General features: G+C 39.1%; 2 protein-coding genes across 2 annotated transcripts; both read right to left on the bottom strand.

The window, feature by feature from the left end:
* Positions 1–13553: 13553 nt before the first annotated feature.
* On the bottom strand, positions 13554–14078 carry LOC140147567 (uncharacterized). Its single transcript, XM_072169347.1, has one exon. The coding sequence runs from the start codon at positions 14076–14078 to the stop codon at positions 13554–13556; it is 525 nt and encodes a 174-aa protein (XP_072025448.1).
* Positions 14079–14086: 8 nt separating this feature from the next.
* LOC140147569 (uncharacterized) lies at positions 14087–17035 on the bottom strand. The gene has a single exon (XM_072169349.1). It carries the CDS (start codon positions 17033–17035, stop codon positions 14087–14089), a length of 2949 nt encoding a protein of 982 aa, XP_072025450.1.
* Positions 17036–27357: the final 10322 nt, after the last annotated feature.

Raw genomic sequence — 27357 nt, forward strand, 5'->3', positions numbered from 1 at the left:
TCTAAATGTATTTGGTTATCCACTCTTTAATTTCTTATTGTCATAAAATGTGTGCTCCAAGGCATAAAAGTACTTTCCCTACCGAGGTATGTTCCGGTAAGAGCTTGCACAGTGTTTTAGATGTTGAATGAACGATTACAGACAGTCTCCACTGGAGTAATTTTTATCATAATATGTTAAAACAGCGCTTACCTATGCTAAATAGATTGCTAAAATCTGCCGTCTAAATAGTACAGTGCACAGTGCCACATCATTTAAGGAAACAAAAAAGGAAAGGAAATACGCAGTTTAACAACCATTGGGCATTCTTAAATCTTCTTCTAAATGTATTTGGTTATCCTCTCTTTAATTTCTTATTGCCATAAACTGTGTGCTCCAAGGCATAACAATACTTCCCCTACCGAAGTATGTTCCGGTAAGAGCTTGCACAGTGTTTTAGATGTTGAATCAACGATTACAGACAGTCTCCACTAGAGTAATTTTCATCACAATATGTTGAAACAGCGCTTACCTATGCTGAATAGATTGCTAAAATCTGCCGTCTAAATAGTACAGTGCACAGTGCCAGATCATTTAAGGAAACAACTTCTATGTTGTACAGTATATAAGGCTAATGTGCCGATCTTTGTCAGTTATAAGTAATGTATATAGTAATGTGGTAGGTTAGGATAAATTGATTATTTCATTTGCCAAGGTAACGCAGCTCTCCTTTTACATTTAGCAGCCATGGGCATTCTTACATTTCCTCTTTCAGTATTTGGTCATCTTTCCAGTCATTCTTTAATTTCTTATTGTCATAAAAATGCTTCAAGGCAGAAAAGTACTTCGTCTACGGTATATGACCTTGTATAAATATCTTCATTCTAAGATGTTGAATTATATTATTTTTGTTGTATCTCCTTCAACTTCTTCTCCGCTCGTAAATATATTCTCCAAAATAATATCCGATCACTGTCTGTACGTTGTCAACGAAATCTTTGTTCCATCTCCAGCATGTCAAAATCGCATTTTCTAGTTGTTTGGTTCCATATATTGGAGCATGAAATATACTTTAAACTCCTTAACAATATTGTTTAATGAAATTATATAAAAACTGAATTGAGCCCTTAAGCTACTGCTCGATAAAACAATAGAGAAGTGTCGATGTTACAGAATGAAAGAACGTCATATTAAAAGCCAAACAGACGACAAGTGGCCTGGTTATATATATTTTATTAGGCATACTAGGTACTTTATGAGATTATATTTTGTGCTTTTCCTGATTAGATGTATTCTTTGTAAAATCATATTGTTCAAATCACTAATATAGCCGTTATTTCTGTGAGACAATAGATAAGAAGTATTGTCTGAGGGATTTATACGAAATAGTCATGAATAAAAACAACCTGTTAATAAATAACGAATGATTTATAGTGAGTGGGATGACAGGACCCAGTTTTAGCCATTTAATTAAAAGCAGCCTGCAGTGGCTGCAGTGTATTTCTTGATATCAATACATTAATCAATGATTAACTCATCAAATCATCAAAATGCACCTTTTTTGCCCCTTTAATTTGATAGCAGCATGGACCACGTGCTGACATTTCGCTGGGATCACTGAATGGGCCTTTAAGATGCATGTCTATAGGTAAATATTCAGCTCATTCAAGGTATTAAAGTAGGACTATTATATATTATAATACTTAAAGCCATAATGTGTGATTTGCATAAAGAATCCCTGATCACATTGTCACCCTTACCTTGTTAGCCAAACAAGTAAAATGAAGAAAATTGCTATTTCATTCCATCGCCTACAATGCGTGTATTAGTTCACTGATCGCATTATTAGCATGATTTTTTTTGTATTTCATGCCCGAAAAGACGAGCTTTTATTCATATAATTTCGTTGCAAATAAAACAATACAATAATAATACAAGCACAAAATACATACAAATGATACAATACAGAAAATACCAGTGAAAGAAACATCTAAAGTACCCTACAGACTTCTCATTCGACATAGAACACTCGATGCTACCCCCCCGCCATCCCAACCCCGCGATGCTCAAGCCACAACGGATGTATGATGACGCAAACTGGATAATATAATCCACCAAATATTCTTCGCAACATATCAATGAATCTAAGTCGCCAACACCCGCCAACACTCAAACATCCCCGGAAATACAATGGTAATAGACCAAACAACGGAGACATGCAGGGGCTATTTTAACGTGCCTCCTGGCACGTTTGTGCAGTGAGAATAAAAATCCGTGCAGTGAGAATTACAAATCCGTGCTTAAAATATGTCTATACTTTTCAAGTTTCAACCCGACCAATGACCAGGAAATTAAGCTCCTTACAAAGTAAGACTGATGGAGATATTATAATTCTCTGCAAAACAAGTTTGTGGCAATCAACCAAACATTCATTTTGAGAAACAATTCAAGCAAGTATCTCCTCACAACACATCTGGCAATGCCCCAATTTCTCCCCAATTTTTCGGCCACTCGTGGGTGAAAACCTCGGGAAGATCAGAGGCGCAATATAGGCGACAAAAATTATACCGGCAAAAATTAACTAGAAATATTATTATTGTATATCATGATTTAGGGGCAAAATAGATTAAATATATTTCAAATTTTCCCGTCTTTACACAACATAATCATCTTGATTTGGAGTTAAAATGGAAAGTTTTATCGTGCTCCGCGCACAATTGTCCCAGTAGAACGGGCCAAAACGCTGCCCACCCCTAATACACCCACTGGGGCGAGAGCACAGACGAATTAACAGACGAAAGAGCAACAGACCGCGGACTAAGATATTCTCGGGTGGTGGTGGGGGGGGGGGTTATTTCTTGCCCCGGGCAACTATGCAGGGTTTGTGTGTGTGTTTTTGTATTATTATTAACATTTTAAAGCATAATACCGTTTGGTTAACTTGATATCAGTAAACCAGCTGTGTACTTTATCGAGCTGCAGCTAGGTATTTAAAAAAAATCTGATAAACATTTTACAGAGATTGTAATGTTATGACGTTGTATACACATGTGTGCATATTACTTTTATCGAGCTGTAAATTTTTAAGCATTATACCGTTTGGTTAACTTGATATCAGTAAACCAGCTGTGTACTTTATCGAGCTGCAGCTAGGTATTAAAAAACATTTCTGATAAACATTTTACAGAGATTGTTATTTTATGACATTGTATACACCTGTGTGCATGTTTACTTTTATCGAGCTGTAAATTTTTAAGCATAATACCGTTTGGTTAACTTGATATCAGTAATATCCGTATACCTTCCTCGATCGAGTCAGTCAAGTAAAATAAAATTTTGAGATTCATAAACTGCTCATTCTGTTATGCTAGTTGGATTCCTAGCATCAGTTCCTTTCTAAAATTGTATACTTTTATATATTTCTCATAATTACATTTAGAGATTCAGTAAAAAAACAATATCTTAAGTACTGAGTCGAGGAATGTATTCATACTATAATAAGACCGGCACAAAATATTATCGCCTTCCCTAAATTGTAGTCAGTCTCGATTGGGTACACGGATTAGCTCCTTTATTATTTTTTAAAAAACCAGTGGTTTATAGTGCGCTACGCAAAGGCACAACGCCCAGACGTTGATCCGCAGGCCTCAGCACATTTTACATGTTGTCGCTGACCACTACGCCCCCACAGCATATACATACACCATTTAGGGATGCACCATTAGGTTCTCAGGGTGGGGTAGGAAGATTTTGAAGAAAAAAAACTTCACCCACTACATGAGGAAAAAAAACTTTCCCCACCAACACTAAAAAAAACACCAAAAAACTCCCCCACCTAACTGTGTATAAATGCATGAAATTAAACAAGAAATGTCTTTAAAAAGACAACACCATGGATGAAATTCATGTTTCATAATTTTACATTGACAAGTACTTGGAATGCTAGTAATTTTTTGTGTGCAGCACATGCACAACTAACCGGGTTGGAAATGTTGTTATACCACGAATACCACCAATAAGATACTATAAGCTAAATTGCAAAATGTGTGTTAAATAGGTCTACATTTAATTTATACTTAATTTATACTTGTACAAACAAAGGGATCAATGGAAATCACATCCACCGAGTTTCGCATCAATCCAACAATCTATATTCAGACGACTTTGTGATTACGTTTTATGACATGACTTTGAACATTCTGACAATCCAACAATATATACTTATTCCACCTCAGGCTCAGATGACCTTTTAACAATTATAATCAAAAAGACTGATTACTCAATCCCAGGGGTTCCCTGGCTCAATTCAATCTTTATTTTCTGAATGTGTTGATTATAATTGTTACTACTAACTGCCCAGTTGCTCTCCCAAAATGTATAAAACCAAAGCAACTATCTACCCCAATTACTGGTATTTAACACCCCCCCCACTAGTGTCACTCCCAACATCAATTAGTGATGGTATAAACTAACCCTAGTTAACAGAGCAGGTGCCTGGGCACCTTATACCCAGCTTGGTTCCTGTCTGGTCAGACAATTGCTCATTATAATTGTTGAATTAGTGGTCACTTGTTGACAGCTTATCAGTAGCCTGGATCAGCAGGGGTGCATTTATATCATTTTTCATAGCAATTGTTCAAAATATTTAATGTCAAATGGTTCCTAAAAACCTTATTTGTAAATGGATTTTTATAGTTGAGAAAACAAAATGTATGTTTAATATATCAATTTTTCCATTAACAGCAATTTCCCAAGTTTCCATCCATAAATAATCACAGAGTATCATCTGTTTACAAAATAAGTGTTTATTTTCAGATTTCCAATTAACCATTATCAGTAGGGTGCCAATACTAGTCTCAGCTAATAGTTATAGTCAGAAACAGGTATTTTGTCCTGTAGTCCCTGGCAACCCAGTCTCCTAGTGGGTCACTCGCAAACATACACGACAGAAACCGGCAGTGAAGGAGCCTATTGCACGTAAACATCCTTATAACATGTATAATAAAATCTGATTTTGAGTATAATAAAGAAAGTCATGCATATGCAAAATGAAGCATTATTACCTATTGCTAACTTGGTAAAATGCATACTCGTAGCCCAATCTTGTACATCATAGCACCCAGTTTTGGTTTGTGGTTTCAAAATGTTGCAATTAAACATTAGTTCTTTCAAATATGAAACGCTAAAACCCAAATCTAGAACAAACAATCATATATTTAGAAAGATATAGCAAACATCAACAAAAAATTCCTGGGCCAAAATTTTTTGAAACTAATTTTAAAAACTAGATCAAAATATCTGGGACCCGTTTTTTCATTTTTTTGGGGCGCCCGCTACGGCGGCGGCCCCATTATTAGGCTTGACTTTGCAAAAAGCTTCTAATTTCGGTCTTGCTAGATTTACTTCGCAATTGTTTTGCTAAAATTATGCCCAGCTCAAAATTATGCCCAGCTCAAAAAAACAATTTGCTTGGATTTTATTTTATTATTGTTTTCTGATATGCATGGGATAAAATCTTGTGCGTATATTCTTTGTTTAAAATACAAAATTAATGGACTTATAAAAACACCAAATAACCCGTGACCTTTGTACGGGCTTAAACCAGTTTACCGCCTCTTAGAACCCGATAAACGGTGACCAACACCATGGACAACAATAGCCTAATCTCAATGGCATAGTCCAATAACCTCAAATAAACAATCATAGTGCAAAAGTTGACCTAACTTGCAGAGTATGAGTTTTTGTACCCAAAGTTGCAAAGTCATTCAATGAATGTACATATGTATGTTGTATAGTTGTCCTTGTTTAATAAGCAGGCAGCAGGGTACAGTGTATGAGTAGGCATCTTATCAAGATCAAGATAGTGATAGTGACATAACAATTAACATGCTTATCTTAACAAGGTCTTATCTATCTGCATGGTGTAATTGAAATTACTATACAACATGTACAAGCTGTATCAAAAAGTTTGGTACCCAGCAGTTTTGATAGTTATTGAAAAGCCTGGTTCTTCCAAATGCAATATCGGGTCCCCTTAAAATGATAAAATGATCAGACCATAAATCTTTTGTGACTGTTTATGACATTAATCAACAATTATGCGGATCCTAGAGGTGTCGAGGATGTTACGTTTATGAACAAAACGTTACGTTTGTATTTTCAATTTGTTGTGAATGAATGTTCTGTAATTGTTTTTTTATCCTTCATCTCTATTAGATTTTCAGTGTATTAGCAAGTAGATGATGTATATGTATCACAGACGTTATACATTCATAACTTTTCTTTTGGTCAACATAGGCGTAGATCCAGGGTGGGGGATAACCCCCCCCCCCAATATTTTGCCAGGGGGAGCTTACTTACTTGTGTCTTCTATACTATCCATTATATACCCCCATATGCATAACGAAATTCAACAATATTCAATATCCAAAGCAATATCATCACTACAATATGCCCCAAAAACAGAACTCCCCCACCCCACATAATCGCAAATTGACATGACAGCTTCATTCCAATTCAATTTATTTCATCCAAAACGGTCCTGTGATACACCTTCCCCAATCAAACACATTTGCATTTGATCATCATCTACTCTTCCCTAGAAAAAATCATTATAATATCAAATCTAAACACCATGCCATGGAATTCACCATATCACGTCCAAGCTCACATTGGGCGCCCCATTCCTTTTTTTAAGGAATTTTTATTTTGAATTTCGACTAACTTTGAGAAATTTGCGCCAAAAATGGTCAAAAAATGCTGATTTTTCAAAAAAATCATAAAAAAGCCCGATTTTGGCACAAATTTCAAATATTTTTGGTGAAATTTGGTCAAAATTAAAAAAAATGAAAAAACGGGTCCTAGATATTTTGATCTAGTTTTTAAAATTAGTTTCAAAAACTTTTGGCCCAAGAATTTTTTTGTTACGGTGCACGAAAAAGAAGTGGGCCAAAAACCGTTATTTTTGGGATTTGGGGCCAAAAGTGCCATTTTGGCCCAAATTTGACCTCACAGATGAACTTATGAAGTCTTTGCCATTCTAAATATGTATACTTTTATATACTTTAGACCAACAATTTAGAAGTTATGAGGCCCGAAAGTTTCCATAATTCCAGGGTTCAGACCAACCTTAAGACCATGATTGTCCTCTTTTGGGCCATTTTAGCATTAAGATTGCAAATTTGTTCCGGTGAAGTAATTATAGTAGTCAATTAGTGAGACCATTTGAAAATTTTCCCTTGCCTCATCTGCCTGGTCAGCCTATATCTCCCATGTTTAAAAGAAGTCTACGTGAGGTCACACATGTATCATCAAAATAAGTGCTTAGAACGCGTGGTTTAAAAAAAAAATCTCAGAACTCGGGGGTGGCTACCACCCCTCTCTAATGCCCACTGCGACCAATGTAACTGCACTGTCTTGCCAACGTGCAGTGACTTTTTCCGCCTAAAATAGCCCCTGGAGACATGCCACATCACATGTTCCACATCGAAACTTATTATTCCAGATTACTTATTTGCATACCTCTTTAGCATTTTTTGGCTCACCTGAATTAAACTTTGACCATAATTTGAAAGTATTCAAATAGAATGGGGGAATTCCTGATAGTGTTCAGAAATCAAAATTACACTTGAGAATACCTGTACCACCCAGGTTCCTTAAATAAAAAGTTAAGATACTTTCCCATCCAGATTTGTTTGGCATAATTAACCTCTTAAAAGCCACATAACAGCTTGTGTTTTAATTATTGCTTGTAAGTCAACCATTTTCAAACCTCCTTCATCTAATTCTCTAAATAAAACAGGGCGTTTTATTTTATCTGGGCCATTCCAGATAAACATGTCAATAATATCGTTACTATTAACCTTCTTTTGAATACTTAATGGCCGCATGTCGATCATTGCTTTCCAAATGGTCTTCTATTGACCGTAAACTCCTCTCTCGGAGATCGCTTGAGCAAGCTTTCTGCTCTACTTGACAGACCGATAACATACTATGTTAGTCCAGCAAAATACCACAGTTCGTTGATAATTTTAGTCTGCCGCTCCTTTGAGTCGACATTGCAATCGAGCATCTACTACCGCGTCAAATTGATTGGTACCCATCAATATCCAGTATGTCCACGACTGGCATATCAAAATACAGCCAAGCATCTACCTTATTTATAGCTTTATGATAGAAAAGGCCATAAAACTATAAATTGCAGTCATTTCAAGAGTACCGGTATCTAATGTTGAATTTGAAAGAAACAGACATTTTATTACACAACAAAACTGATGGGTACAAATCATTTTGATATCCCGCGGCCCCGTGTATTCTATTGTCTCCAACACACAAGAACCTCAAGCCGAAGTTTGAAGACTTCAATAATGGTAACTTTTGTACCACTACACTGGCCAACATAGGTTTCACAGAGTTCCCTATAGAGCTTCGTACTCCTGCCAAGATCAATTTCTCTCAATATATCTAATTCATTCCCCATCCCCATATATGGCCCATTACATCATTTCTAAAAATAGATCATTACCTCAACAAAACCAATCAGACCCATTTATCTGTATACAATATTTCTAACTATAGCTCATTACCTCAACACAAGCCAATCAGAATCATTTGTGTGTATACATGGTTACTGTAATAGTGCCACCACTTATGTTCTAGAAACTTCTTGGGCAACCATGACTACATGATTTACATTATGTAATATTATTTTCTAGCATTTAACATTGAGTTTACAGAAAAGGAGGACAAAGATCATGAAGAAAGTAAAATCAAGCACGCACATAAACAATGTGGCTATCCCGAGTGGAATTTTAACCATGTCAAACGCAAGATGGAAAGTAAACATCAGGCAACAAGGCACTCGTTCACGTGGTATTTTTGTACACAATGCGGACACAATGGGTATTACAATCATGCAAAAAGTAGAAATTCAAGAAAACTTAAAGTGGTCGCTGTGGAGCAAATCACACATTATGGCCTTAATTTGCTTTAACAAACAACGAGCTGTATACAGTAATTCTAAAATGTGGGAGCTGCCATATTTTTCGTTTTAGTATTTCGTGATATAACATCCTCTTTTATGACATTTTCAGTAGATATCCACGAAAAAAGCGTACTCCCAAAATTCCAGTTGATTCCGATTTTGCGTTTGCGAGTTATGCGTGATAAATGTGTTACACTGCTCCATATGTGTTGTAATTTCGTTCTGGTGTACCAGAAAGTAATTCAAATTTGACTCTATTTTTGCTAAACAAATTAATCTGGAAGAAATTTTTATAACTAGAGCGATAACCGCACCATAGCTGAACCATGTGGCTTCGGCAGTATATTGTGGTAGGGCTATACCACTGTCACCCGGAGTCTGTAATGGACATAATCTCGAAATGCTACGAAGGTATGACCGCCCGAGTGGTGTTAATGAAAGAGGAAAAGTAAAGAATACAAGATACATTGCTTAAAGATGAGTGGTGTCCTCGAACTACAACAGCACGCCAAACCCTTCTGTCCTGCATGGCCGTTCCCAAATCCATAACATCCAGTCCAGTGTCCTGTTTCAATACATCCACGTATGTTAGAGGGGGTCTGCCAGGTTTTCTGTTTCCATGTTTTGGTGTCCAATGGATCAGCTTGGCTACAGGCTCATTTTTGCTTCTGTATGCATGCCCAGCGAAACGTGTCCTCCTCTCTCTGATCTTCTGTGAAAGTTTCGGTAGGTCCCCATACAGCTCTTTGTTTGTGATGTGCTGCTTCCAATTGATGTTGTAAACTGCTCTAAGCATTCTTGTGTAGCAACCATCAAGTTCTTTACATAATTTGGGAGACATGGTCCATGCTTCACATCCATAGGTTAGTACAGATTCGACGGTAGCAGAAAATAAACGAGTCTTGAATTTCCTTGGGAGAGTTGACCTCCAGATTTTGTTGAGGCTGTTACATGCTCTCCATGCAGCTGCTTTGCGTGTTTTTACGTCTTTTTCCGTGCTAGCCATCCATGCACCCAGATACTTGAAGTCGCTCACCTCATCTAGTTTGGTGCCATTGTTTGTCTGCATAGATATCTTTTGACTATGGTTGAAAGACATGAACTTTGTTTTTGAAGCATTCATTTTGAGACCAACTTTTCCAACAGATGATTCAACCCTTTGCAGTAGCTCTTGTGCTTGGTGGATTTCCTCTGAAAGTAGGGCTATGTCGTCTGCAAAGTCTAAATCTGTTAGCACTTCAGGTCCTATTCGTCTGCTTCTTCTCTTTTCCAGCTGGAATCCAAGCTGCTCTTCTCTGCCTTCGACTGCCTCCCTCAATGCGTAGTCCAAAACAACCACAAAGAGGTATGGGGCAAGGGTGTCTCCTTGCAGTACACCAGCAAGTATATCAAACAGATCAGTTTCTCCATCTGGAGAAACTACTTTTGCCTTGGTATCTTCATACATTCTTGCTATACCTTCCACAAGTTGATTAGGGATTCCATAGGCTTTGAGAATTTGCAGCATCTTTCCTCTATGAATGGTATCAAAGGCTTTCCTGAAGTCTATGAAAGTTATTATTGCAGGCAGGTTTTTGGCCTTCACTCCTTCAATGATCCTCCTTAGGGCCAGTATGTGGCTTACTGTTGTTCGGCCTACCCTGAAACCATTCTGGTTGATCCTAAGCACTTTGTCTACTTCAGGCCTGATCCTATTGAGAATCATTTTGTTGAATATCTTGGCTACAACTGAGCTTAAACTACAAGATACAAGATACATATTTGGTGCATACGCACCTCGCGCCAATCGATCCGTGTTCAACGTATAAGTGACGTATATTTCATTGCTTAAGCATTGGAGAAATAGGTAACCTTGAAAATAGGGACCCAAATTTTATGATTTTTCTTATAACTTGACCTTTTGACCTCGCTTGACCTCGATTTTATTTTGGGCATGTAATCCCCTCGTATCAAGGATTCCACCCACCAAGTTTGAGCCCGATCGGACAAAGTTTGAAATTTGACCCCTCCGTAATGACCTTTGACCTCGCTTGACCTCAATTTTATTTCGGCATATATTTCCCTCGTATCAAGGATTCCACCCACTAAATTTGAGCCCGATCGGACAAAGTTTGAAATTTGACCTCTCCGTAATGACCTTTGACCTCGCTTGACCTCAATTTTATTTCGGGCATATATTCCCCTCGTATCATGGATTCCACCCACCAAATTTGAGCCCGATCGGACAAAGTTTGAAATTTGACCCCTCCGTAATGACCTTTGACCTCGCTTGACCTCAATTTTATTTCAGGCATATATTCCCCTCGTATCAAGGATTCCACCCACCAAATTTGAGCCCGATCGGACAAAGTTTGAAATTTGACCCCTCCGTAATGACATTTGACCTCGCTTGACCTCAATTTTATTTCGGGCATATATTATTATTATTAATCAACACTTATATGGCGCTCTAACAAAGAGCACAGCGCCTTACAAAATATACAGGCAAAATGAAGCAAGAAATAAATACAGCCAACATTAATACAAATGAAACGCTTGAAAACAGGCACAGACACCGCCTCCCTCAACTGGATAGGCAACTCATTCCAGAGCCGTGGAGAGGCAACAGCAAACGAATGATCACCAGCTCTCTTATTTGATCGTGGAACCAAGAGCCTTGTAGGGTCTAATTTCTGACTCGTTCTTGAGTCTATCGCTGCTCATTAGCGAACCCTTTTGTTCTATTCTTGACATCACAAATTTGGTTTGACATGACTCGAATGACCATTTTCCCAATACACGCAAGATTTGCATATAATATAACAGCTAGGAAACACAATAGTACTTATCCGTTCTTGTTGGATCTCAGACTACAAGTGATTTATTTCCTGGCACAACATAATATCCATCCACTTATGCAATAATACGTAATCTTTACGGTAGAAAAGGTAAATCTACTCCGAGATGGTCAAACAATTCTGTGACTTTTATCTTATGATTTAGTGCATCTCTAGCTGGTAATCTAAAATAGAGGGCGCCAGTCAGGTAAATTTCCAAGACAGAAGGTGGTGGCTACATACCGGCCCCTTAATTGCCATGTGTCAAACATGCAATTACTAAGCACTTCTTTTTAATTAACAAACAATAAATTTTGAGCCAAAAATGGCAAACTAAATTTGGGCCAAAACATTGCCGAAATTTAACAATAATCTTTTATCTCCAACTTTACTGATCCTGTTGAAAGCTGAATATAACACTTATTGATTCAACAATGGCGCTTTATGGAGATTATATACTGTCTATAATGATTTCTCCACTAATATAACTAAGTATAATGTAAGAGTTCACACTGTAGCAGCGCTATAGTCACATTTCACAGTCATAATATTGTTCAAATGATGCTTTATAGTTCTTTGACTGTGGTATCAAACAATTTAGCAAATTTCACTAAGAATCACTGGTTCCATGAGTTATCTTGAATCCTAATCAATAGTGTTCGTGTCCTAATCACAAATGTCCATTGTCCAAATAACATAATCCACGTCGGTTCGGCACTCCAGATGAAACATTGGAAGAAGATCATGCGCTGCTGGCTTACTGCTCCAACGCTGCTCCTTACTGCGGGGTTCCCTGGAATCCGACGGTCCATGATGAACTTGATGAATTACAAACTCGCTGGATCCATTGATCAGCAATTCCGAAGCTCATGCTCCAACATGAGTGGTACAAACGTTTGCTGATCCTCAAATTATGGTCGGTAGTTCCGAAGCAAATGGCTCCATACAGCCATAGGTGGCACAAACGATTACCGACGCTATTACTATACTCAAAAATATTTTTATATTTTTTGATTTCTTTTTTATTCAATCTTTCTTTCATACAATAATATTTGTTTTTTGTTGGTGTTTATGGGTGTTTCGTGTCAGTATGATTTTTTTCCTTCTTTTCTTGAATCAAACCGAACAACGACGTGGCAACTCAAAAACAACATGGTTGCCAATTACAAGTACAAGTACAAATACAAGGAATGCTCTATTTCCATGTTAGGCAATCAAATGCTCACAGATGACTCATCAAAGAATCAAACCTTTGAATCATAAATTTCCATTACAAAACATATCCTCTCTTATCAATCCAATGCCTTTCAAAACATTCCACAAACAAATTGCACAACAATTGTCCATGTCCTGGCCAGAATACACAGACAAGGTTGTGCACCATTGAAATTAGACAAATTCAAACGTTCCAAAAGGCTCTTCACCAAATCCTTAATAATCTTACTCCGACAAACCCATTAGATTTGTGTTACCGTGTTCGCATCTGCGCGAGTGCTGCATCGCGTACCTACGCACTGCGCAAGACTTTTATTTAGTGTCTCCTAATGAATAAATTTGTATTGCCTGCGCAGATGTCTTTTGTATACGAAGACCTACGCACTGCGCAAGTGTCACCTAGTGAAGTCTACTGTTATCAATAAGCCATAATTTTTATTTTTAACAACAAGACACCTGAGACATTCCCTACCGGATACATCAAGACAAAGTCAATCTAACAAACATAAAAGACATAGGCTCTGGACTTCAAGTCTCCAGTAACCATGGAAACAGACAGCTTATACTTCTGCCTCCAACAACAGGCACGACTTGCTGATGGGCCTCCGTAGGGTGGATGACTTGGTTCGCACATCAACCTGTCGCACTCGACCATTCTTGTCTGGCAAGGTTGTGACGATCTTTCCCATCAACCAGGAATTCCTGGGAGCTGACTCATCTACTATGAGAACAACGTCTCCTGTCTTCAGATTCCTCTGTGGCTGCAGCCAGCGCTGTCTGCGCTGAAGTTCAGGTAAATATTCCTTCAGCCACCTTTGCCAAAACAGATCAGCCAGGTATTGGATCTGACGCCAACGTCTACGAGCGTAGATGTCCTTCTCGACAAAGCACCCTGGTGGCATGTCCGCCCTCGGTCTCAACAACAAGAGGTCACGGGGCGCGATGACATCTAAGTCATCCGGATCATCCGACACTCTTGTGAGTGGCCTGCTGTTCAATGTCGATTCTATCTCACACATGAAGGTATGAAGTTGCTCATCCGACCTGCATGTCTTCAGGTGTTGTTCATTGAGGATGGCACACATTAACTTCCTTACAGTACGAATTTGCCTTTCCCATACTCCCCGTGGTGGGAGGCTGCTGGTGGATTGTATCGCCATTCAAATGTGTGGGATGTTGAGAAGTTCTGTATTTGGTCTTGGTCTAGTTCTTGCAGAGCGCGCTGTAACTCATTGTCCGCACCGACCAAGTTGGTTCCGTTGTCAGAGTGAATTACTTTGACTGGTCCACGCCTTGCTATAAATCGCCTAATCCCATCAATACAGGAACTAGTGTTCAGGGTGTGAGCGACTTCAATGTGGACTGCTCTGCTATTCATGCACGTGAACAGCATACCGTATCTCTTCCTTGTTACTCTGCCCTGCTTTATATGGAAGGGTCCGAAGTAATCTAATCCAGTGACTGTAAAGGCTGGATCATCACTCTTTACTCGGTAGGCGGGACGATCAGCCATCTTCTGTTTGCTAACTGGCATTCTGTGTTTTCTGCAGATTATGCACTTCCCTAAGACTGACTTCACCTTAGCTCGAGCCTTCACAATCCAGTATTTCTGTCGTAATTCGGCGAGAACGTGGTTACTACCCTGGTGATGAATCTCTCCATGAATATGACGGACTATGAGCGTCGCTATGTGGTGATCTTTCGGAATGATAAGTTGATGCTTCGCATTCTGCGGTATTTTGGCGTTTTTCAGTCTACCGCCTACTCTTACCATCCCATCCATCACCTGTGGGTCTAAATTGGTAAGCTTTGAGTCTAATTGCAGAGATTTCTGTGCATGTTTTATGATTGCACACTCTGCCTCTTCCAACTCCTGCACAGTAAGTGCGTCTGTGAAGTTGTGACTCTGTCTCTGTTTGGTTCTAAGAATCTTCTTAAGTCTCAGCCACCAGGCCGCTGCTCTTCTGAGCCTTGTCCAGCTGGAGTAGTGCTCTATCAGCTGGTCTATAGCATTATCTTGGCTCTGGTCTTCAGCTGTAACAGCGTGGACTTCCACGTCTGTGGACTCTGGAGATTCTTCTGATACTGCCGGTTCTACACCCGGCCACTCTTCCTCAGGTTCTGACAAGAACGCCGGCCCCTTTATCCAGTCTGGTCTTTCTACCAGCTGCTTGACTGACAGGCCTCTGGATGCATGGTCAGCGGGATTGCATGCACTGGGCACGTACCTCCATTGCTTTGGGCTGGACCCGTCTCTGATTACAGCAATCCTATTAGCCACAAAGACTGGAAATCGGGCTGTTTCGTTCTTGATATATTTAAGTACCGTCTGGCTATCTGACCAGAAAATGGTGGTAGCTTGAATGTCCAACTCTCTCTTTATCATATTGTCCACTTTCACAGCCAATGTTGCTGCGGATAACTCCATGCGGGGAATGGACACCTGCTTTATTGGAGCCACACGAGCCTTACTGAGGATGAGGTTGCATTCTACGTCACCAGCTTCATTCAAAAGTCTCAGGTATGAAGCTGTTCCGTATCCACGGTCACTTGCATCGGCAAAGTGATGTACTTGGACTTCAGCATTCTCAAATCCATCTGGCTTCCAACATCTTTGGATCTTGAAGTGTTCTAACTCTGGAATGCTTGTCCACCACTTGCGCCACTTTCTCTTCATTTCATCAGGCACCTCATCGTCCCAACCATATTTCAACCGACACAACTCTTGCAGCATCTGTTTGGCTGGCAGAATCACTGGACTTGCAAATCCAAGAGGGTCGTAGAGTGAGCAAAGTGTCGACATCATTCCGCGTCTTGTCATAGGGTTGGACTTCTGCTCAATCTTGAAACCAAACTGGTCGGACTCTACGTGCCACCACATGCCCAAAGTTTTGTGGCTCATCTTCTGGCTTTCAAGGTCTAAGTTCTTTGTGGTGGGCGACCTTTCTTCTTCTGGGATAGCATCCATGACATTCTGATGGTTGCTAGCCCACTTAGTAAGGTGAAATCCACCCTTACTGCAGATTGTCCTAAGGTCTTGGCTCAACTTCACAGCTTTTTCTTCTGTGGATACTGATGTCAGTAAGTCATCTACATAAAAGTTGTGACATACTGTATCTGTTACTAGCTCATCAAACTGATTTCTGTTGTCCTTGGCTGTCTGCTTTAAGGCAAAGCTGGCACAGGCGGGTGACGACGTGGCTCCAAACAAATGTACCACCATCCGATACTCTCTAAGTGGTAGTTCCACGTTGCCTCCTGGCCACCAAAGAAAGCGCAGGTAGTTGCGGTCATGTACCGGTACCTTAACCTGACAGAACATCGCCTCAATGTCTGCTACCAAGGCAACTTGCGCCTGACGAAATCTCAACAGCACGCCGACCAGGGTATTGGTTAAATCCGGCCCCTGTAGGAGCTCCTTGTTCAGACACCGGTCTTGGCATGTAATGGCGCAGTCGAAGACCACCCTCAATTTCTGCTTCTCAGCATTGTACACTCCATGATGGGGTATGTACCAGGTGGAACCATCTGTCTGGTTGATCTCATCATCTGGCACTGGCTCTGCGTAGCCCTTGGCTATAGTTTGTTCCATGGCCTTTGTGTACTCTGTTTTGAATTGTTCATTCTTTATGAATTTCCTCTTAAGGAAGTGTGTTCTACTCTCTACCACTGCTCTGTTGTCTGGCATCTGTGGGTTTCCATCTCTAAACGGCAGTCCAATCTCATAATGCCCATCAACAGTTTTTACACTACCAGCCACCATATTCAGGAAACGTTGGTCTTCTGCTGACATCGCCAACCGACCATCACTCATTCTTTCGTTGAACTCATGGTTCACATACGACTGGAACTGGGTCTCCAAATTTTCCAGGCTATCTTCTATTACACTGCAGAAGTAGGTTTGAACTTGCTTGTTAAACCTTCCTGGAATACCGAACACTGCCCATCCCAGGGGTGTGAGTACAGCGTATGGCTCACCAATTGCTCCTGTGGCCAATTCCAGCGGCATGGTGGCTGCCGGAGTGTTGCTTCCAATCATCATTGTTACCTCTGGAATACATGGGTACTCGCTTGGTATTACTGGCAACTGTATATCGCAAAGGTGTGCCCATCTTCTCAGATCTTCTTGAGTCGGTGCGTCCTTTGCGGAGACTGGAATCTTGTCTTCGATATACACCTGTGGTAACGGGATGAAATTCTTCTGATTTAAATCACCCACTAGCAATTTATCCAACACCACCTTTGAGTTCACGGTTTTCTTCGAGGTCAAAGTTCCTATTAGCAGTTTTCTTTTTGAGTCCTCAGGTTCATTCGCTGTTGTAGTAGCGAAGAGGCGAAAACCGCATCACAACCGTTGTCCAAGAAAGCATATGTGGCTATGTAACTATCGCTGGCTTCATGCTTCACCAATACTGGTATTATGGTCATTAATGGTGAGGTATCACTACTTGTAGCTGCTGAAGCTAGAGTCTTGGTGCAACCAGTCACTACATTACTGCCACGAGCAGTTGCCTCTTCTTGAGACTTGTTTTGTTTAGGTGATTGAGATTCTTGCTCTCGTTTGTCTCTATGCATCGCAGTTGGATGTGTTTTCTGACATTTACTGCATTTCAACAGATCCTTACACTGCTTCTTAGGATGTCCTGCTTCCAAACAACCAAAGCACAATTTTTTGTCAAAACAGAAGGCTGACTTCTCCTTAGATTGCAACTTGGAGAATTTTCTGCATTCCATGATCTTGTGCTTGGTGCCATCTCCACAGTAGGTGCATGACTTGTTTGAAGCTTTCTTCTCCGTGACCTCTTGAGCAGTTGTAGTGAAGGCTTTCTTCTTGTTGCTACTGAAGGATTCTGAGTTCCCTATTCTACCAAACACTGGATTCGCAATTATTCTCGCCTGTCTGTCGACAAACTGAACAAGATCGCTGAACTTTACTGTATTTCCTTGTTCTTCTTCAATAGCGTATACTTTATTTCTCCATAGATTCCTGTGTCGGTATGGCAGTTTCGCAACAAGAATCTTCAGGGTGTTAGAATGATCTAACTCACTTAACGCATCCACTGTCTGCATCATGTTCTTACACTCGGTAAGAAATAGTGAAAAGGCATTTAAGCTTTTATCTTCATCTTTAACTTCTTGCCAGGATTTGGCCTTCTTCAGCATTGCTTGTGCAATTTTATGGCCACTTCCAAACTTCTTGGCTAAAGTTTCTTTAGCTTTCTCAAAGCCTTCCTTTGGATCCTCATAATGAAGATAGCTCTCCACATATTTCTTGGCATCTCCATCTGTATGCTGACATAAGAACTCCAGTCTTTCTTTCTCATCATCTGTCTTGTCCTCGACACCAAATGCGAAGGCTCTCATAAATGATGTATACTTTAACGGATCTCCATCGAAAGTCTGGATCTTCGTCTCTGGCAATAAAGCTCGCAACTGCTGTTTTATCAGCAATCTAGTCAGTTCACTAAGCTGTTCCGCTTGATCTGCAGAATGATCTGCCTGTCTTTACTGTTGAGGCTCTGTTGGTACACTAGTTGTTGGATCATGTGGGGGGCCAACAGGCTGTGTGTGGTACACTAGTTATTGGAACATGTGGGGGTCCAACAGGCTGTGTGGGTACACTATATGGTGGGCCAAAATATGGCTGTTGCTGTGGTCTATAGTCCATGTAATATGGCATAAACTGATCATACTGATCTGCGGGTGCTGGTCCCTGCATGTGTCTATATGGCTTCATAGGAGGTGCATCATCATGCACATGTCTTGGTCGGAATGTATATTCCTCAGCATAACTATCGTAATCAAGCCGTGGCCGGTTCACATCACGTTCAGATCTGTGGTCTTCCAACTTTGGCTGTCTACTAACTTTTGGCCTGACTACTGGGTCTATATCTCTAGGTTTCCACGAAGCAGGAAGTCTATTTGGTAGCACTGGTACTTCCAAGTTCACCTGTACTTTCTGTGCTGACTCCTGATGATGAGGTATTATATTCCTATCATCACACTGCTTTATATTAGAAGCCAATTCAACATGTACAGTTTCTCTCTGTGGTTCAGGAGATATGTCTTGTCCAGCTGCCATAGACCTGTCTACATGAACATCTAATGTAGGCCTTTGCTTTCTTACATCAGATTTTTGCACAACTGGTTCCTGAATTTCAACCTTTCCAGGACTATCATCTTGGTTATCAAGCCAACTTTGTACGGTTTTTCGGCTGTCTATAGCAGATGGTAGAGGCAAACTCTCCTGACTACCTTCAGATGTACTGAGATTTTCATAAATTTCTAATTTGGTTTTTTCTAATTCCAATTCAGCATCTATCTCTAAAGACTCCTTTTGTTGTTGCAATTCAAGCTCCTTTTTTTCAATTGCTTGTCTTTTTTGAACTATTGTTTGTTTACTCATTAATTCTGCTTTGCGCAGAGCAGCCTTGGCAAGAGCACTGCTTATACTATGAGTACTATATTTACTCTTTGAGATTCTGCTAACTTTGCTTTTAGCAATACTAGCATTTTCAATCTGTTCAATATCACCTGGATATTTTGCAGCCATATTGAGTCTATTTTACAATAAACTGGCTTGTTTACTATCTCACTAAATCTGAGATGGTCCCTGAATTAAATTCAGAAACAAATTTACAACTTTTACTCGTTGAGAGCAAGGACTGACTTTCCAGTCATAACAAAGATTAGACTTATCTAAGTCCAAAACCATGCAAGTTAGACCTAGCCTATCTAGGTCCACTATCAGCATGAACGCAAGTCTTGATCAAGTCTAGCGCCAGCGTGTTTCAAGTGAGCTGATTTTCTCACAGCGCTGTGACTGAGCAGATTGCAATCTACACACCGGCTATACACTGTCACTGTACGTGTGTATACCAATGCACTGCTAATGCAAATGTACATGCACAATAAACTTTTAGTGAACCTCGGATTCTTTCTCGAAGTTCCTCTTATGTATGAGATAACGATCAAATACATCTTTTCTACTAATGTAGGGTCTAATTTCTGACTCGTTCTTGAGTCTATCGCTGCTCATTAGCGAACCCTTTTGTTCTATTCTTGACATCACAAATTTGGTTTGACATGACTCGAATGACCATTTTCCCAATACACGCAAGATTTGCATATAATATAACAGCTAGGAAACACAATAGTACTTATCCGTTCTTGTTGGATCTCAGACTACAAGTGATTTATTTCCTGGCACAACATAATATCCATCCACTTATGCAATAATACGTAATCTTTACGGTAGAAAAGGTAAATCTACTCCGAGATGGTCAAACAATTCTAGCTAATTCTGTGACTTTTATCTTATGATTTAGTGCATCTCTAGCTGGTAATCTAAAATAGAGGGCGCCAGTCAGGTAAATTTCCAAGACAGAAGGTGGTGGCTACAAGCCTTGTAGTATCAGAAGAGGAGCGGAGTCTGGGCCTATTTTCGTGCGTTACCGTGTCGCTGATCTCCTTAAGCAGGTCACATAAATATGGTGGAGCGACATTCATCAAACACTTATAGACATACAACAATATTTTAAACTGTATTCTATCCTTCACTTGAAGCCAATGCAAGGAGTTCAGGAGATCCGCAGAGCACCTGTCCCGTCCACAAGCAAACACTAGCCTGGCCGCCTTATTCTGGACACGTTGTAGCCGTTTGAGGTCGGCCTCACGAGCACCAAACAAAAGAGAATTAGCATAGTCTATGCGGGACAGGACAAGTGCTCTAACGGCATGATGACAGGCTTCCTGAGAAATAAAACGGCGTATGCGCCACAGATTGCGAATGTGGAAATTGATAGTTTTACACTACAGGGTACTAATATGGATGGACATGTTCATTACACCATCAAAGGTTACACCCAGGTTCTTAACAGAGATTGAAGGCTCAATTGTTTTACCATCAAGCTTCAGTTGGATATCAGACACTAAATTTAACACTCTTGGGCCCGCAACAACAACAAAAATATTCCCCTCGTATCCAGGTGGTGTATGACGTGCAGTCCCTAAATTCAGTAAATTTTCATCGTCAACCGTGAATGGGATTATTTTGAAATTTTAAAACGCTTGAAATATCACAAACAAATAGGCTTATGTTGATAAATAATATAAATACAAGCTAAAACCGTTGGGGTTCGATAATGAACCCCACAAAACTAACCGAGTATATGGAAAATGCCATACGGCCGGGCGGTTTTACGAGTTGCCGGCTCGATCATGTCATCCGCCGCCTGCTCGTATCCAGGATTCCACCCACCAAATTTGAGCCCGATCGGACAAAGTTAGTGACGTATATGTTGCGTAAGCTTTCCAGGAAGCTTTCCTTTAAAGGGAATTTTATCAAACACCCCGAACAGAAAGAATTTGACTTTTGACCTCTGTATGACCCACTTAATGACCTTAAATGAATTTTAAAATATTTAAAACATGTTAAGAATGTCATAATAATCATTGCATTTAAATTTCAGCTCAATTGAAGCATTTTGAAAACTTGACCTTTGACCCCTTTATTGCCCCTTAATGACCTTAAATGAATTTTAAAATATTTTCAACATGTTTAGAATGTCATAAGGATCATTGCGTTTAAATTTCAGCTCAATCGGAGCATTTTGGAAAACTTGACCTTTGACCCCTTTATAACCCCTTAATGACCTTAAATGAATCTTAAAATGTTTTTAAAATGTTTAGAATGTCATAAGGATCATTGCATATAAATTACTGCTCAATTGGAGCATTTTGAAAAATGTGACCTTTGACCCCTTTATGACCCCTTAATGACCTTAAATGAATTTTAAAATATTTTTTAACTGTTTAGAATGTCATAAGGATCATTGCATTTAAATTTCAGGTCAATTGGAGCATTTTGAGAACCTTGACCTTTGACCCCTTTATGACCCCTTAATGACCTTAAATAAATTTTGAACCTGACAGCCACAGTCCTTATGCAGTACTCTGATATTTGACACCCAACTCAGGATGGCAATATAGCAATAATATATTTGGAATAGGGTAAGCATTTAATTTATATTAGTCAAGTTAATTAATACTAATTGTATTAATTAATTAACACTAATTAGTTCAATTTTAAATTAATAATTAAAAAAAGAATTTATATTAAAAAAAGAATACAATCGAATGAAAACCAGGGGTCTAACTCCTAAAAGTGATGTGTGCACCATTATAAGGCTTCACTATCTATGTGTGCGCTTAGCTCGGTCCACCAGTTTGCGATGCTATAACCGCTCTAGTTTGAGAAAGGTGGGGGATGAGGCCGAGGCTGTGGACCACGAAATGCCCCTTCAAATGTGCAAACCTTGTTACATTCAGTTCAGTTTCATCAAATTCAAGTAATTACAAGCTTTTACAAACACCGGTTAACATGGTGAAAATGAGGATGCCACTGAAACGCAGGGCGTGTTATTGTGGCACCCTTTACAAAGGCACCCGTGTTTGCAAAGTAAAGCAAACAAATAAAATACCCTTTTCATTATATTGTTCTTATAGTATTTGGCGTATTACTTTTTTCCGGGCAGCCTACCGGAAAGTCGTTACTATAAACACAACATCACTGTTTTGGTAATTTATAGTAAATTGATATCCGTAAACATGGATATTGTTATACAAGAGAAGTTGACTATATTGACACAAAGCCTTAACGGTAGTAGTCTAGTAGATACCAGAGGATGATTTAAGGAAGCCCCATCATGCACTGTAAAAGTGTTATCACTAGAGTTTCAACAGCCACTTTACTTTTCAAATCCCATTGAACTCTGTGCAAAAGATGTTGTTTTAGAATTGCCCGTGTGTCATTATTAGTTGGTCGATTTCAGATCTAAAGTGATGTATGCACGAAGGATCATTTACACCATCTGTACATAACATAAAATGTGAAATCGACCAACCTTTTAAAGGTGTTTTTACTGTAAATATATCTGTCCAAATTCAAATTTCACCATGCACGTGTGTATGCAGTGGGCGGGCAGTGGTGTCATGTTCACTCACACAGCTGTGCTAACCGCAAGACTTGCTGGGAAGTGCTTAAATCATCCTCTGAGTAGATACATAAAGACACTGCTTTAATTGCATGTTTGCAGTTACGACCTCGGTATTAGTAGTCGCGCGAAGACTTACGACATTTTTGAGGGAATTGCCGTAAATTTCACGCACAGCAACCGTTGTGGTAAATATATAAGAACTGCAGCTAAATCTGTAAACAGCTTCATCCGAACACAAGGGTATATCTAATTTGGTATTAAATCAGAACTGTTAAGATGCGAAAGGTCGAGGTTGTACTGTTATCAAGCGTATATCAGACGAATATCAGATTTATATAAAATGTAAAAGGATAGGATAAATTGATTATTTCATTTGTCAAGGTAACGCAGCTCTCATTTTACATTCAGCAACCATGGGCAATCTCCTTCAAGTATTTGTTCATCCTCTCGGACATCCTGCAATTTCTTATTGTAACTAATGTGTGCTTCAAGGCAGAAAAGTTACTTCCTCTAGATACCGGGTAATGTTCCGGTATTAGAACTTGTACACATTTCTTCATTCTAACATGTTGAATGAAACATTACAAACAGTAAGTTCCATTTCCGCACTTTGTGTAATTTTCATCACATTTTGTTCACATTGTCAATGCTATTGTCGATATTATTATTATTATTATTATTATTATTATTATTATTATTATTATTATTATTATTATTATTATTATTATTATTATTATTATTATTATTATTATTATTATTATTATTATTATTATTATTATTATTATTATTATTATTATTATTATTATTATTTCTCCTTCTCTCTCGCTCCTAATAAATTATATATTCCGTCACATAAATCAAAGTGTCTACCGTTTGTAGACCAACTTATTGCATGTGTTGCTGAACAGTCAACCCCTCGCAAATATGACTTTCCTGCTGCACTGCTGACCAATGCACGATCCTTGGTTAAAGCCATATTATAACATTTTCAAACAAAATAGATTAGCATTTCTTTGCCATAAAATGTTAGCTTTTACTGTCAGATATATCCCTTTTATTTTTGAGCCGAACAACTACGGCAAAGCAAAGAAAATTTGAATTTACTACCAGCGCACATGTCGCCAATACGTACCACTCCTTCGGTCATGTTGTGGTGCGACCCTTTGTTGTGTATATCATCGTCCCGCACGCCGTGTACGTACTGTGTGTTATGAACATCGTGTATGCGTTCGACTAATAATTCCATCGTAGTAATAAAGCGCCGAATCCGGCGTTTTATTTAAAAATCTCGGATTTTGACAAAACTACAGCATCTAGAGTCTTGATTTTTGCAGGGTATATTGGTTTAATAAAGTACAATTTAATCGTGTAAAAAAAGGAATTTTAAAAATTCAGTGAGGGCGTCTTCCTCAGCAAATGTTATAATAGCTTATAATATGGCTTCAAGAAGATGGATGAGATGGAAACCATGCTGAAACTTGAGAATATTGATGTCGGAGTATATCAAATAGTCTTGTTTCACCCAGAATTACCTTGCCCCATATCATCAATTTGTAGTTACAATCTGTTCTCCCATTGTCGTGATACAAGTAAAGGAGGCGGCGTTGCGGTACATGTTAGATCATACATATCAGCCATATAGCCATAACAGTTCCTGATGAACTTGAGTGTGTTTGGGTATTTCTTGTACCTCAAATGTTTACCATTAAATGTTACATCACCACCAACTCCCCCAATCAACATCTTCTTCGGCAACACCTACTTGAATCAATGGACTTATTACATGTTAAATATCCGGACATTAGATTCGCCATCGGGTGATTTCAATAGAATGAACATTAATCTGATAACAAGATCTTACAATATAAAACAAATTATACATTTTCCTACTCGTGAACAAGCTATACTGGACTTGATTATGAGTCACTGACTTTAGTACATTTTATTCAGATCTATTACCTATGTCACCTGTGGGTAAGAGTGACCACATATGCATTGTTTGGAAACCCAATCCCTCCACCACTCGCAAGCATACAAATACTGTCAGCGTTGCCCGCAACTTTAAAGATTCCCAAATCAGGGAGTTCGGCACTAATTGGATTCAAGATCAAAATTGGTCTAATGTGATGCCAGCAATACTCCCGGGCAATACTCAGGAAAAGGTGGAAGCTTTTTATCAACATCTTAACAGTGCAATGGAGTCATATTTTTCCCACATATCACAGTAAAGAAGCATGTGGATTACCGAACGCCAAGCAGCCTTTCTGGCTGAAGACAAAACTCAACGGCGTCAACTTCGCAATAAAGTTCAACGTGAAATTGCTAAAGCTAAAATTAACTATCACACTCTGTCCGGAATTTACAACATAAGGATAAGGACCCACGTATAAAATGGCACCAACATATTAAAGTCTTGAATCTTGAACACAAAGTCTGAGCACAACATACATGTCCCTGGTATTCAGAATTCTGAGTATGTCAGTATTGCTAACAGCATCAATGAACTGTTTGTGAATGTGTCTTCCAACATCAATCCTCTGGATAACACAAAGCTTCCATCTTATTTACCTGCTTACAAATCACCGCCTCAATTATATCCTTGGAACGTGTATGGTGAGCTCAGTCAGGGTAAAGCCCCGGGGGTAAAGCATGTGGGCCTGACGGCATCCGGTTAATGAATTTGCCTATAAACTGAGTGTTCCCTTAACAGAGGTTTTGAACATCTCCCTCATTGAGGGAGTAGTCCATTGTTGTAATACCAAAACTCAAACCCATCGGGGAGGGTTTTATATTTAAGTGGTTTTAGAAGATGTAAGTCATAAAATTGACCACCAACAGTTTGGTAATGTCAAAGGTGTATGCACCTCGCATTATTTAATTAGCATGCTTCACTTTCTTCATCAAGGCGCTGACAAGGACAGCAACGTTGGCACAGCGGTACTCACGGAGTTCTCAAAAGCATTTGACTTGATCGACCATACTCTGCCGATGGAGAAATTTATCCATATGGGAGTCAGTGAGTCTATTGTGCCATGGTTGTCTGACTTTGTCAGCAATATACAACAGTGTGTTCGTTATAAACATGTTCTTTCTTATTACAAAACTGTAAATGGTGGTCTCCAACAAGGTAAAAAACTAGGCCCAATAGGCTTTCAGATTATAATCAATGATGCTGTATCAAGTAGTGTGCCCAAAACAAAATGTTGGAAATATGTTGATGATTTGACAATTGTCATGATTGTCATGATTGTTGAGAACTGTATGCATCCCAAATCCAGCCAAGTTCAAGACGTTTTATATGAATTCAGTGAATGGTCTGCCAATAAAAATAACATAGCCTGTGTATTTACGACAAAATAGGGCATTTACATGAAACCTGTAATTTATATATTGACAGTATACATGGTATATAAATTAGCTACATTTTTTTGAATGGGGCCTCAACTTTGACAATACTGCTGTTTATCTCATTTTTTGCCGATGTTTTGCATTTCAAAAATACCTAATGACAATTTTAATGACATATCATTCACTTTTAGGCAATTTAAAACAATTTTGATTTTTTTGCACTTTTGCTGGGATCACTGCAAGGGCCTTTAATACCCAGGAATTATGTTCAGTTTACAAAGGTTCAACCATTACTTGAATACGCGGATGTAAACTGGGCTCAAAAAGAAACTTATAATTTTTCACAAGGTCATATCTTAAAATCCTGTCCATAAAAATGAACCACAATTACACAAAGTATTACTTCAATACTCTACTCTCAACACAGTTCAGTAAACAAGCAGTTGTCCAACTGACACAACAGCAAAATGCACTGACACGGAACAGTGTCCAGGCGAATAATTGGCACCCAGCAAAAGCAATTCGTGAGAATGCATACAAGATCCTTAGACAGGTGATAATTCCCAAAGAATAAGTGGAATTGCTTCTGATTTTCACACACTTTCTTCAAAAAACAAGTCTTGTTCCGCACTATTCCACTTACTCACAAATTTCTTGTGTTGGGTGCAATTACTGGGCTGTGAATGTGGTCCAGGAAGCTGTTCCATGTCACTACATTTTGTTGTTGTGTCAGTTGGTTGGACAACTGTTTGGTTACTGACCAGTGTTTAGAGTAGAGTATTGAAGTAATCCTGTGTGCAATTTTGGTTCATTTTTATGGACAGGATTTTAAGATATGACCTTGTGAAAAATTGTGTAATGGGATATTGAAAAGTATCTCTTTAATGCATAAAATAAAACACTGTCTACCAATTATTAGAAACACCCCAATTATACTGCCCCCAATTATACTGCCCCCAATTATGCAAATTAGGCCTTATCAAAACCCAGTTGCACACCCAGAAAGATTCATACTGTG

Source organism: Amphiura filiformis, chromosome 3, assembly GCF_039555335.1.
Source record: "Amphiura filiformis chromosome 3, Afil_fr2py, whole genome shotgun sequence".
Classification (NCBI taxonomy): Eukaryota; Metazoa; Echinodermata; class Ophiuroidea; order Amphilepidida; family Amphiuridae; genus Amphiura; species Amphiura filiformis.